This window comes from Clarias gariepinus, chromosome 24, assembly GCF_024256425.1.
Source record: "Clarias gariepinus isolate MV-2021 ecotype Netherlands chromosome 24, CGAR_prim_01v2, whole genome shotgun sequence".
Lineage (NCBI taxonomy): Eukaryota > Metazoa > Chordata > Actinopteri > Siluriformes > Clariidae > Clarias > Clarias gariepinus.
The window spans coordinates 22,223,873-22,238,790 of NC_071123.1; the positions used below are offsets into that span (position 1 = coordinate 22,223,873).

The 14,918-nt window shown below is 36.7% G+C and overlaps 1 protein-coding gene and 1 pseudogene across 1 annotated transcript; both read right to left on the reverse strand.

The window, feature by feature from the left end:
• Positions 1-1,461: 1,461 nt before the first annotated feature.
• LOC128511926 (uncharacterized) lies at positions 1,462-3,351 on the reverse strand. Its single transcript, XM_053484975.1, has 5 exons — positions 3,276-3,351; positions 2,720-2,931; positions 1,951-2,192; positions 1,722-1,844; positions 1,462-1,611 (listed from the first exon to the last, which is right to left on the reverse strand). The coding sequence occupies exons 2-5, from the start codon at positions 2,901-2,903 to the stop codon at positions 1,462-1,464; spliced, it is 699 nt and encodes a 232-aa protein (XP_053340950.1). The 5' UTR covers positions 2,904-2,931; positions 3,276-3,351.
• A 2,705-nt stretch (positions 3,352-6,056) lies between these two features.
• Positions 6,057-14,918, reverse strand: part of LOC128511927 (GTPase IMAP family member 8-like) — a 28,652-nt pseudogene continuing 19,790 nt past the window's right edge.

The following is a 14,918-nucleotide window of genomic DNA, read 5'->3' on the forward strand; positions in this document are numbered from 1 at the left end:
TATGTCCATATTTGTATGTATATCTTTTGTTCACGTGTATATTTTTGTCAGCAATACAATCTCACTGGTTCCTAAGCTAACACTTTTGTCTCATTCCTTCTACTGTTATAACACCAATGTAGATCCATTCTTACACTGTACGGACCCATCCCTAGACATAACAGTGCCCTTTGGGTTTACAAAACTCAAATGAAACAGATGAACTTGCAGACAACCATAACCTTGTTACAAGGTCCAATAATGCATCAAAGACCAGTATTCAGTCTGCTTGCAATTGGACTACAGACTGCCAATGCTTTTTTTTATTCCCAGGGTAAACTTTCCCCATTGATGATAAAAAGGCATAAAGGTTGGCAAGTAAAAAAATAAGATGCATATCCAAGACATAAAAGTGTTCTTTAAAACAAAAGTAGAAAACAGGAACATAGTATAGCATAAAGGAAGAGTTTTTACATCTACAATAATAAAGAAATTTAACTGAATTTTTTCCAAATTCACTATTTATAGCTAAGGCAATAAAATAAAATGCGTACATTTATAGCTATAATTATTACACTTGCACTCTAGGGATTTAAATAGAATTCTTAAATGCTACAATTAAATGTATTAATGATGCTGTTAGACTGTAGAGACTCATAATTACAGTTTAAAACTGAAAGTTAAAAAAAAATATACAAAATTTCACAATAAAAAGTTACAATACAAACTGTATTTACAAAGGTGTGCCTGATTCACTGAAATCCAGACTCCAGATCATCCACTAGGAAACGCTCTTTCTCCCTGAGGATTTTATAAAATTCTGTTTTTACAGATGTTCCTCCTGAGTCAAGACATGTGTACAGGGTTCTCATTTTCTCTTGAGGTGTTGCCTTTACCTGAATGTTACTGTACATTTCATTAGTAATAATATCCCTGGCTTTTAGATGGTCTGCAATCTCCATTACCGCTAAAACTCTCTGAATGAGCTTTTCACTGTGTTTATCCACAAAATCAGCACCTAAATTGCAGAGATCATCAAATGACTGCAAACATTAATCTTACATTGTACAAAGCATCATTTGTTTCCTACAACAGGATTACATTTGTATTAAAATATTATATTTAACAGAAATAAAAAATATATTTAAATGGGTTTCATATTAATCATTTTATATAAATATTTAAAAGACAAAGCCTCATTTAAAGTGTTCCTGTTAAAGAAAAAAATATATGATTAAAAGACAGTCATACCTGTAGAATCTAATGTGAGTGAGGTTCTCTTCGTACCTGATGTGACAAAACAGAAAGCAAGACGTGATGGTCTTAAACTATTGTCAATAATATGGACCAGAAAATTTGATCAAACCACTGCTTTTATTATTTAAATCAATTGTATGCACTGAATTAATAACTGAATGAATAAACGAGTGTATAAAAGACTTAACTCTGCCACTCCACTGATATTAGCCACTGATAAATGTGCTAACCTGTCAGAAAGACCACACGAGGCTTCCACACCTCCTGGCCCTTTTCATCCAAAAGACTTAATGTGACTTTTTTAACCTCTGCATTCAAGTTCACCTCATATGTTGGGTGAAAGTTGGGGCCAAAGTCACAATCAAAAGTCTCATGCTAATGAAAAAGATAATGTTTGGAGATTATTCTAGAAGTCAACTATGTTTCTAAAGTAACAAAGGTGATAATAAGCCTTTTGTATAACGACGTAAGTGGCTTTAATTTACCTCTGGTTGGGATACATGATCACACTCAGTAGTTTTACAGCACGGTCTGTATATTTTACCAGGAGTCAGATTACATTTGGAGCTTGTCATAATGTACGTGTTGCACTCCTGTCTTTTCTGTACCTGCAAGACAGAAAAAAATATATACACCTTAAAATTTTTTTTATTAGGAATAAAGAAGACCGAGATGTATTGTTAAACATAATAAGCATGCTTTAAAGCAGATTACCTCCTCCACTGGGACATTCCCTGGCACCAGATGGATGTTAAGTTTAGTCATTCCTCTATGATAGAACAGAAGAACTTGTGCTTTGATGGGATGTGCTTGAAATAGCCATTCTTTTAAGATACAAAAAAGGGAGAGACGCTGAATATCTATGATCACATGTGTGTTTGTTACTTTTAGTGGCTGAATGATCTCCACATTATCACCAGTCACATGTGCCACAGTCAATTTGGCCAAGTCTTCACCTGTAACATAATATATATTTTATAATACAATTTTGGTATACATTTAGAATTTCCATTTAGGATTAATAAGGTACTCTCTCTCTCTCTCTCTCTCTCTCTCTCTAGCCCTTAACTACTTCAACTGTTAATGGTAAATAAAGACAAATCACAAACAATAATATACATTTACTGATGAAGTCACCAATTTACAAGATACTGTTGTATTCACTTTCTAAATAATTTATTCACAGTAATAAAAATTTTTTTTTTGTACTTTAAAATAGCGTTCCCTGTTTTTGGGACATTTTTTACCTTTGGTGTATAAAAATACGTTTGTATGTGCAATAAATTTGTCTTTGTGGGCAAACTGTAGCAATTCTTAGAGCCCTTAAATGGGTTCAATGGCCAAAGGCTTATGGATCCACACTTAAAGTTGTTTTGAAATTGCTAGAAAATGCAACTTTAATTTTTTTGTTAAGTTGCACCTAATAATAATGTATCTCTAAATTGAACTCTAAAATGAAAAAAATATATATATAATAACTCACGGGTCTCACAGTGTGGAAGGTGCAGGAGATGGATTGAACCTTCAAGACATTTAATACTGTACAGAGGTCCTGCAGGCTGCTTCTGTCCTAATGCATCCAATTGAAAACGATTCCAGGACGCTATTCCATACAGCACTTTCACTTCCCCTTCCATCTCAAACACAAGGTTGGAGAACTTGCACATGAACTGACCAGCAGGAAGCTGGAGAATCCTGAAGAACCAGAAACTCAGGATAAATGTGTCATCTATAATAATTTGGCAATCAAATTTTGTTTCAATACAGAAATTGACAAATTATACATTTATAACAAGGTTTAGTGTAAAAGCCATCAACTAAGCCTCAACGTGATAGTTATGATTGTAATATACATTATTTAAGTGCATTAATACAGACAAAAGAAAAATCAATAGCTGTGTGATTATTACACCAATCAGCTACTTCTGGTTTTTATATAAATATTTTGACATTGTATTTGTGCCCTAAACAAAAATTTAAAACAAATATAAATTACAATTCATAGTCTGAAAGTCAATAGGATATCTCGCTTTATTTACCTGTATTTATCTCCGTGCTCATCCAAAGAACAGTTTGCAGTGAACTTGAGATGCTGTAGTTCAGTGTCTGCTGAGTGCTGTGGAGACTGTGTATATATAACTGTTTAATTAAACATTACATTTCTACATAGTAAAGTTTAGGCCTGTATGATTTTAAGTTGGTTTTCAACTTATTTTTCAAACACTTCAACATGCAAACATGTAAATTAAATGTAGCCCTTTTTTATTCTCACTATGTTCAATTAAACTTTCATGTTTGAAGAATAAATAAAACACATTAATCAATCAGTCACAGCATGCAAAGGAAGTATGAATGAGAAGTCAGGCCATCACAACGCACCATGCACACACACACATTCAAATTAATGGCAATTGAGCAGAGATCCGCCTACTTACATGTGTTTTAAAGGTGGAGGGACTCCAGGAGGAACCTTTCAAAGGCAAAACTGGCATCAGACAAACATATTGATGAAAAATTTTATTATTTTTTTCAGGAAGAATTCTTTCCAGCCTGCACTGTTATTTATATGCTGTGCTGTTTTAATTCCCCGCCTATAACAATCCTAGCAAGGCCTAACTGATCACAGTCCAGTGGTACTAGTGGCCAAAGATTGGCTCCTCATACAGAGGATGAGGAGCACAAATTATGATACAAATTATCATTTAAACAATGTGCCCAGTAATGGGTAAACTTCAGACTGCAGAATCATTAATGGCTTTATATTTTTTAATTAATTTTGAGTTTTGACACTGTTGTCCTCCAGATGATGTTGCATAAGCTTAATAAAAAAATAAATAAAAAAAAACTTTCTTCCCCTTTGGCAATTAATGATTCCAAAATCAATAAAAAAAATATGTATTTATTTTTAATATATATAAAATATTAAATGTATATAAAAATTTTATTTATACATTTGCATTTGAGGTGATAAAACATTGTCGTTTCTCTATAATCCTACAGATGGTGAACTCTAAATTATTTACACACTGGCAGGCAGCACAGCATTGTATTGAATTAGGAATACTGAATATTAAATTATAAGATTTTTTAAATAAGAAGTTGTATTTAAAAATAGTTATTGTGATAATATCATATCAGATGGTCTCTGGTGAGTACCATCCTTACTACCTAAACTTTAACTTCAGGGATTCCCCCTAGGGTCTGTGCTGCTATTTTTTATCTAAATATATATTCATGTATCCATTTAATCTTTACATTCATTGCTATAGCCTTGATGCACAGATCTACCTCAGCAATAAATATAACCAAAAGTACCTGAGAAATACACTGCCATTTAAAATACCGTTGCTATTTATTATTGGGTTGCAATAAAAAAATAAAAAATTTTTTGCCAAAAAATTGGGTCAAGCAAAGAACGCAACTAAGGAGGTTTGAAATAACTGGAACTAATCAAAACCTGTAAATATAGTGCTGAACCATCAACTTTGTGGAAGAAAAATATAAATAGACATCACTTAAACTAAAAATGATCTACTGTAAAAACATAGATATGTTTGATAGTGAAAGTAAAAGCTGTGTGTCTGTAAGAAAACCACTTGTTAATGAAAAAGCTTCAGTTTGGTACAGAGCATAAAGATTGTAGGTTCATGTGACCTGGTGAGTCCAGACTGACCCTATTCCAGAGTGATGGGCGTGTCAGGGTAAAAAGGGAAGCGCATGATGGGTGCAAAAAAATAGCTGAGTTGACCAAGCATGTTGACCACTACAACAAACTCTATACTCTGATTCCAAAGAAGGCCCTCCTCAAACATTTGGAAACACCATTAGAAAACATACATTGGCCAAATACCATTAACACAAGATGGAAAAGCCTTGAAAAACAAGCATTGTCTTGGTTTATGAGCACTGAGTATCATGTATCACGCATGCGCTTCTTGTTTTGATGCCGAGCGTCACGTGATCACAACTAAGCCAACGTTTTTTCTCTCTTGTGCTGCAGAATTGTACATAATCGTGTCCCCTGCTGGGTCTTAGTGCTCGTCTCTCACTGGTATAATCAACATCCGTGTACTGTTTACTATAACACTGTGACCATGTGTGTGTGTGTATAACATATTTTATTTTGTTTGTAAGCGCGTGTACAGCGCATGTACTGTTTCTTATAACGCACGTGTGTGCGCGTGAGTAAAGCAAAAGAAATTCTAAATACAGAGGGTAAAAATCTATTTTCTTCCTTAGCCTATCACTATGCGTGTTTGTACGTAATTTGACACTGTGCTGGTTCACACACATTCTCTCGCCTTAATGTGTGTGTGTCTCGCATTAAGGTGAGAGAGTGTGTGTGAACCGGCACAGTGTCAAATTATGTGCGCACACACACACTCTGCCTTACACAGAAACTCTGCTCTGTCACGATTTTTTTCAAAGGTAAATTGCGGTTTATTTGTTTGTTTGTTTTACTTTACAGCAGTGATTCCGTAATTAAGCGCTCACACGAGTGTTTTTAGCGATGTTCCTTGCTAATTTTTACCGACAAAACAGTGTTGGGGGAGAGAGAGGTTGATTTATGACAGCTGTTTGCGGAAGTGAAGTCCAGTGCGGGAGATGCATTGTGGGTAATGCAGTTCGGTGTGTGTAAACATGAAAGCAAGATGTAAGCTAGGAAATACTGTAGAGTCTGAGTTTTGTTCTTTAGTAGTTTTTTTTGTTGGATTTAAGTGCAGGATCCACCCGAAAGTTTGTACTATAGCCCGACAATGCAGCAAATAAAAGAACGGGCAACCACCAGTTTGTCCATCTCATTATTACACGAGCAGGAATTAACGGGCTGATACAATGTCGTGACCAACATTAAAATAAAGCGGAGAAGCTAACAACAGTCCTTTTGTTAATGTGTGTATGTGTGTTTAATTCAAACGAGAGGAGAAATTTTACTGTGTAAGATGTGAAGGGGGAGACAGGAGGGGCTGAAAGCAAGAGTCTCCACTTACTCTAGCCTCACACACACACACACACACACACAAACAGCGCCTGCGCACAGGAAGAAAGGACAATTCTGTAGGTCCAAAAGGATAAATAAGTAACTCATTGAAAATCAGCATTCATTAAGTCAAATACAGTTGCTTCATACACAAGTAGATCAGTTTTGACCTTGGCTTACTAAATATATGTTGATATTTGTTACTCATCGATATGGCTCATAGTTTGTGTTGAAAATGTAAAATATTGAACTTCAAGAATTGACTAGAAACTTTCAACTGTAAAACAAATGATAAACAACAAAAACAGACAATCGGTGGTTTTAGAAATACTCAAATCAAAAAACACAGCAAACATACCACAATTTAACTCTCTAAAGTCTTGTGTTTAATATGAATATTAATTGACACATTTCAAGATTTATACATTGTGCTTTTGCAACATAATTGGCACCAAGAACTCGGGGTGGGATCAGTAGCACCATGCACCGGTATTCACACACTTATTCACATTTAGGGGTTATTATAGGGCAGTCCACCTACCGTCATCAAATGGACGTGGGAAACCAAACTCCATACTTTGATTTTCTATTCTTGGCTTGTATCCCAGGAAATACTTAAAGAAATTAATATGACAACGTTAAATAAATTCATAAATTTCATATGAATTATACATGAATCGATGAATAACATGTAATCGAATTTTTTAGTACCGTTCCTTTTCCTGGTCTCCTCCACTTCTGCTCTCTAATCTTTCTTAATGAGTTTGGGTCCAGATTCAAATAGTGGCCTTCGTTTTCTGCCACCATCTCTTCTATCTTCTCCAGCAACTCTATAACCTGAGTGTTGTCATTTTTGTCTTTGTTGTTAAAAACATGATATCTGTTTCCACATTTTTCAACCAGCCACTGAAGAGCCCGTCCTTCACTCTCAATGTGTTTCTCTATGGTTGTGTCCCCTAAAGAGTCTCCAAATGTAAAGAGCACCATAGTGTGACTCCAGACACTCACATTGAGAAGGCTCAGGTAATCAAGTAAAGATTTTCTCTGTTTTTCCCTAAAGGCGAAGTCTAAACTCACAACCAGTAGTACAGCGTGCGGACCTGGAAGACACATGGACATGCTGAGAAAAATCTCTTCAAGTAAACTAGTAGTGATGTGGCTTTCCCATTTTTTTTTTTCTCTGCCACCCTGGAGCTTCAACCACAGTGAGGTTCCTCCCTGCTACTAATCCTTGTCTCTTCACACTCTGGTCACTCTGGTCTAACCTAAATTTTTCAGTGCTCAGGATGGTATTTCCTGATGAACTTTTTCCAGCATTTCTATAACCCAGCAGCACAATTCTCACTTCTGAGAGATGGTATAGATCTGTAGAACAGAAAAAAAAGACGATGAGTCTTTGTAATAATTTGTATCTGAATTAATAAAACATAACTGTACTGTGGCATGCCAACAGTTGGTCACACTGCATGGTCAACAATTAGGAACACCTTGTAAGTGCTTTTTGTAGCCAGGTCTGAGTCTATTAATTATTGTTTGGGAATTTTAGTCCATTTTTTCTTCAAATTCTGTGAGATTTCCTGGTATCCCTGGCTGTTCTGTATGCACTGCTCTTCTGAGGTCTACCCACAGATTTTGGGTTTTGGTCAGGGGTCTGTGAGGGTCATGCAAATCTTTCATCTTGAGCCTCCTGACATAGCCCATTGAGGATATTGTGGCGTGTTTAGGATCTTGTTGTACAAACAATTCTCTTTTTGTGTTTGTTTTTTATACAAAGTTTGATGGTTGTCTTCAAATTTTGCTGAAATCTATTCAAATCAGATTTTGCTAAATATGCAGATCTATCAAAGTTTTTGGGTCTTCCAGACTGCAACTTGACCCTACTGTTCCTGTTAACTGCAATTCCTACATTTTTACTTACTTTGATCTTTTCTTATAGGCTTCTCCTGCATTGTGGGCATCAATTATTGTACTTCTCAGAGTGCTACGCAGTTGCTTAGAGGAGCCCATTTCTCTTGATTGTTGGGAGCAGCTGATGATGATCGTAAACAAGCTAACAAACCTAACCAATTTAGATTTGTGTAGTTTTTAAATCTCTTGGGGTGCCATTTTTTTTTGCATTGTCCTTCTTTGCTTTTTTCATTTTCTATACTACTTATCTTGTAAAGGGTTGCAGGGGGGCCTGAAGCCTATCCAAGAAAATTTGGGAACAAGGGAGATCACACCCTGGATGGTGCCCATCCATCACAGAACACACAAATAAAATGGAAAATCTATTAGCCTAACCTGCACGTCTTTAGACTGTGGAAGGAAAACTGCCACAGCACAGGGAAAAACAGCATACTCCCCGCACAAGGACATAAGAAGGGAGGTGAACCCTTAACCCTGGAGGGTGAGGCCACAGGGCTAACGACCATGCCACCCTGCTTCTTTTCTCTTTTCTAAGACGAAAGGTCTTAGAAAAATTAAAACAAACACCACACTAATCTTAAAAGGAATGCTCCTTACCTAAATGTCATTTAAAGTTCTTCTTTTACTTACTTATAAAAAATCTTATCTTATAAAAAATGTAAAATAAAATAAAAATTATTCATTAAAAAATGACACTTTTATTTTTGTTAAAGAAATATGAACGCTTTAACGAAATGACTTACACACTGCACGACTTCTAAAGTATTTTCTCTGATCTGACACTTTCATTCTCCTCTCTTTTGCTCTCCTTTCCTCTTCTTCCTTCCTCTTTTTCGCATCTTGTAGGATTTTTCTGTCTATTTCCAAATGGCAGCCGCTGTTTCCTGACACCATTCTCTCGATCTTCTCCAGCAGTTCTGTGACCTGTGTGTTATCATTTCTGTTTTTATAATTGAAAACATGATATCTGTTTCCACATTTCTCAATCAGCCACTGAAGGGCCTCCCCTTGACATGCTATATACTCCTCTATGGTTTGATCTCTTCGCCATTCCTCACAGGTGAACAGAACTATAGTGTGACTCCAGACTCTTTCGGTGAGGAGCATCATACATCCTTTTAACGTGTTTTTTTCACTCTCCCATGAACTGCAGTCCAACCGCATAACCAGCAGTACAGCGTGTGGACCTGGAGGACACATGGACACACTGAGCACAATCTCCTGCCTGAGCACCTGCTTTATAGCTTTATTCCTCTGCCATCCTGGAGCTTCAACCACAGTGATCTTTCTCCCAGCTCTTTCTCCCTGTCTCTTAACACACTGTGCACTTCCTCGTAAGTCAAAGTCCTCTTTTCCCAGGATGGTGTTTCCAGCTGTACTTTTCCCTGCAGTCCTACCACCCAGCAGCACAATCCTTACTTCTGAGAGAAGGTCCATGCCCCCTGCAATCATAAAAAGTTGACACTCAAAAAAAAGACATTTATTAAATTATCATATTAATTTATTTAGCATTACTGTAAATCTTGTTCACAGTTAAAACTGGAACGGGCATTTGCAATATTTAACATTAATATATTCCAGCATGGTTCACACAATTGTTCACCTTGAACAATGTGGTGATTTCAATAGATAACGGTACATTACCTTAGATGTGAAGTTATTAATATTTCTTTCATTCATGATGCAAGGGCAGGGGCATATAAAATATAAAAATAAATAAATAAATAAATATAAAGCTGCTATTTAAAAAAGAAATTGTATCAGCTAAAGTCTGCCACTTTATTGCCCAATGCAGGTGATCTGATTTAAATAAATTTGTTAAATTTGTTTTCTGTTGTATAAATATTATTCATGTGGTCATCATAAGGTATTTAAGGTGTTTTAAGATGAATACTTAGTGACTACAAATTCTTCAAGAAAAAAGATACAGCCACTTCTGTATAGTGGATTCTCCCCCATCAGCGGCTTAACTGTCACAAGAGAAGCCTTACCTTCCCCATGGCATAATATGATGTTTTCACAATACAGTGGTGGGAAAAACTATTTGCCCCCTTCCTGATTTCTTATTCTTTTGCATGTTTGTCACACCTAAATGTTTCTGCTCATCAAAAACCGTTAACTATTAGTCAAAGATAAAATATGCAGTTTTTAAATGGAGGTTTACCTTATTAAGGGAGAAATAAAAAATCCAAATCCACATGTCCCTGTGTGAAAAAGTGATTGCCCCCCTTGTTAAAAAAATAACTGTATTTATCACACCTGAGTTCAATTTCTGTAGTCACCCCCAGGTCTGATTACTGCCACACCTGTTTCAATTAAGAAATCACTTAAATAGGAGCTACCTGACACAGAGAAGTAGACCAAAAGCACCTCAAAAGCTAGACATCATGCCAAGATCCAAAGAAGTTCAGGAACAAATAAGAACAAAAGTAAATGAGATCAGTCTGGTAAAGGTTATAAAGCCATTTCTAAAGTTTTGAGACTCCAGCGAACCACAGTGAGAGCCATTATCCACAAATGGCAAAAACATGGAACAGTGGTGAACCTTCCCAGGAGTGGCCGGCCGACCAAAATTACCTCAAGAGCGCAGAGACAACTTACCAGAGAGGCCACAAAAGACCTCCGGACAACATCTAAAGAACTGCAGGCCTCACTTGCCTCAATTAAGGTTAGTGTTCACGACTCCACCATAAGAAAGAGACTGGGCAAAAACGGCCTGCATGGCAGAGAACATTAAGGCTCGTCTCAATTTTGCTAAAAAACATCTCAATGATTGCAAAGACTTTTGGGAAAATACCTTGTGGACCGACGAGACAAAAGTTTAACTTTTTGGAAGGTGCGTGTCCTGTTACATCTGGCGTAAAAGTAACACAGCATTTCAGAAAAAGAACATCATACCAACAGTAAAATATGGTGGTGGTAGTGTGATGGTCTGGGGTTGTTTTGCTGCTTCAGGACCTGGAAGGCTTGCTGTGATAGATGGAACCATGAATTCTACTGTCTACCAAAAAATCCTGAAGAAGAATGTCCGGCCATCTGTTCGTCAACTCAAGCTGAAGCGATTTTGGGTGCTGCAGCAGGACAATGACCCAAAACACACCAGCAAATCCACCTCTGAATGGCTGAAGAAAAACAAAATGAAGACTTTGGAGTGGCCTAGTCAAAGTCCTGACCTGAATCCTATTGGGATGTTGTGGCATGACCTTAAAAAGGCGGTTCATGCTAGAAAACCCTCAAATAAAGCTGAATTACAACAATTCTGCAAAGATGAGTGGGCCAAAATTCCTCCAGAGCGCTGTAAAAGACTCGTTGCAAGTTATCGCAAACGCTTGATTGCAGTTATTGCTGCTAAGGGTGGCCCAACCAGTTATTAGGTTCAGGGAGCAATTACTTTTTCACACAGGGCCATATAGGTTTGGATTTTTTTTCTCCCTAAATAATAAAAACCATCATTTAAAAACTGCATTTTGTGTTTACTTGTGTTATCTTTGACTAATAGTTAAATGTGTTTGATGATCAGAAACATTTTGTGTGACAAACATGCAAAAGAAATTGTGTGTGCACGGAGAGGTGGGTGTGTATGTGCGCGGGTCTCATAGGTATGTGTGTACGGAGAGTTTGTGTATATGTGCGCGCATTTCATATGTAGTTGTTTGAGCAGTTAGTAGTATATATGTATGTGTGACTGTTTCATATATGTGTATGCAAGTGTTTTATGTGTGTGTGCATGAGTAGTTTGTTTTTCAGGTAAAAAAAAAAAGATCTTTCATGATGAGTTTGTGTATGCACTTTAAATATACAATAACCAATAAACACTGCCTTTTGCAAAGTAAAAGTAAGTGCTGTTGATCAAAAGACTAATAAACGCGCGCACAGATATGAGCAGATGTATCGATAAAACTGCAGACATAGTCCCCCTAAAATGCAACACACAAATATATAGTCTACTCGCTGAATACAACGCGACAGCGCGCTCCAAGTCGAACACCCACAGCCCCCCAGTTACTGTAATGCCTCTTCTCACCTTTCATTCACAATAGATGTGAAGTTATAAAAACCGGTTTCGCTGATGGGGTAATTGGCTGTATTGGGGGTTTTGAAACAAAATAACAAAGACCGAGCTGACGTCTCTGCCTAAAATGTATTTCGCCAGCAAAACATAAAATAATTAGAAAATAAAATGTTAGATGGTACCAATTTAATCAGGCTTTATGGTTGGATTTGATACTTTGAGTATAATTCATACATTTACTGAATATATTCAGATTTTGTAAAATAACGCAAACTGATGTCTCTGTTTCCTTCCTGCTTCCATTTGTCCACATCACCATTCTTTCCTCGTTTTAATCTGTGTATTTAAGTGAAATATATTTTGCATAAAGGTCTAAATATTACTTTTTATTTATGGACAGGTGTATTATGTTTGATCTGCATTATTGCATTATGTTTCAAGACATGCTTCATTTACCTTAGTTAAATTTACACATTTACACCTTACAGCGTGGACACACTGAAATCTAATGCCCCAAAAAGAAAACAAATCATCTGATCAATAAAATATAAAAGCTTAGAGATGACCATTTTGTCATATTTTTGTGTTTATTGGATTAAATTAAAACATAAGTATTTTTATTTCTGATATGTACATATGTGTTACAATAATGGTCGTTAAGGAATTTTGTTTCTCCATTCAAGCTATTTATTTATTTATTTACATACAGTAAAAGCATTTAAAAATGACCAAGTTCAATAGGCTTCATTCTCTAGACAACAGAATAATGAGGTCTGCTGGAAGTGCCAGTTGTTGAACGAAACCTTGCATGTTAACAGAGTGCTAAGCGCGGGGGGTGGGGTGCGGTTGGGGGTTCCCTACTAAAGCGCGCAAATTCACGCAGTACATGGCCAATAAACCAAATAAGTTTGGTATCAAGTTCTGGGTGGCCGCTGATGTTGAAACAAAATACATGTTGAACGCAATTTCCTATCTAGGGAAAGACGACAGTAGGGCGGCTGGTCAGCGGTTATCAGACACTGTTGTAATGCGTATTGTGGAGCCTTTCCTGGGGAAAGGAAAAAATATAAGGCTCACGATTTACCAGGCAAAACGAAAGAAAAACGTATGCGTTCTGAGCACAATGCATCAGGCAGTTGCAACTGATAATGGCGAAAAGAAACAAATGGCCTAAAACAATTTCCTACTACAACAGCACTAAAGTTGGCGTTGATGTTATGGATGAAATGGCGCGGCTGTATTCAGTAGAGAGAGTAAAGAAAGGGCACCCGGCGCTGGCCTGTGGCTGTGTTTTACATCCTCCTAGACCTGGCGGCAATTAATGCACATATTCTATATAAACAGTGCATGAATGTGACAATAAGAAGGAGGTAAAGGAGCTATGTGCGCACCAGAAAACGAAAAAAAGGCAGCAGGGGCACAATATACTAAGCTGTTTATAAAGTAGACACTTTTTTTTAATGAATTACTGTAAATAAACTACATACCTATGAGATGCGCACACATACATACACAAACTTTCCGTACACACCTATGAGACTCGCGCACATACAGTACATACACAAACTCTCCATGCACACACAACTGCACAGAGTAGCGAACTGTAGCGCTGTAGGGAACTAGTGAACAACAGATCTTCACTTTAGCGGTAAAGGGCATGAAAAATAATCAGTCATATCGCTGGAGTGTGAAAACAGTGAACTTGAAAATGTATTTATATATTTATTATAATCATTTCGAGGACATCATATAAATAGGACACAATAATTTACATTTCAACTTAATTTAGAAACCCTTAGTATTAGATAGGCTTGTAATTTGTAAAAAATAAATAAATAAATAAAATAAATCTCTGTACATCTTGTAAATTAATCAAATCATTTTCGATAATTTATAAACGTATCAATACATTATATATTTTATAATGGTATTAGTTTTTGTTTCAATAAAACTAATAGCAACACCGAACGAAACTAAGCAGAATCATTGTGCTTGCTTCGGTTATAACATAGCATAGTTTATTATCTGCTGTGGTAGATCTGATCTGATTTATTCAAACGCAGCAGAATGAATGAACTAATGAATTTTCCCAAAACGTTATAAAATTAAGTATAGCTAAATCCCTAAAATAAATTATTCACAGGGGAATATATATAAACTGCATATATAGAATGAAACCTGAGATAGTTACATATACACACTAAATGACGCATAGATAGTATGTGCGATCCCTTGCGCCATCTGCTAAGAGAAATGAGATTGCCGGTTGGAAAAAGCAGAAAACGGCATGACCGCCGCGCAGCTGTCAGCAATTTCACGTAAATAAGAGCAAAATGGCTTTATACTGGCTTTTACTAGTGCGATTTTAAAAATGTAAGCATGCAGGGTGATTAAGCTCACAGATCTTTTGATCGAGTGTGAAGTATTTTTTTTTTTTCCCCATTGCGGTCAAAATGATCGGTGCTCGGCGCTTCTAGTGTTAAAAGAAGTAGCTATAAGAAAAACCATCTTGGGGGGTCAGAAGCCGACAGGCACTGACTCTAGTGGTTTGGAAGGTGTCAACTAGACCCCATCAGTCAGAACATGACAAGCCAAAATAGCGGCTACGTACATTCTGAGGGTACTAGGGCATAAGCCTGGCTCTTCTTGCAGAGCTCCAGTACTGAAACAATTCGGCAGTGGACTGGGTCTACGTGTTTCGCCATGCACAACTTTCAAATACCCTTACCTTGAGGGCATAAGTTCTTCTAGTGCGTAAAGGTTCCAGGGCTCCCATGTGCC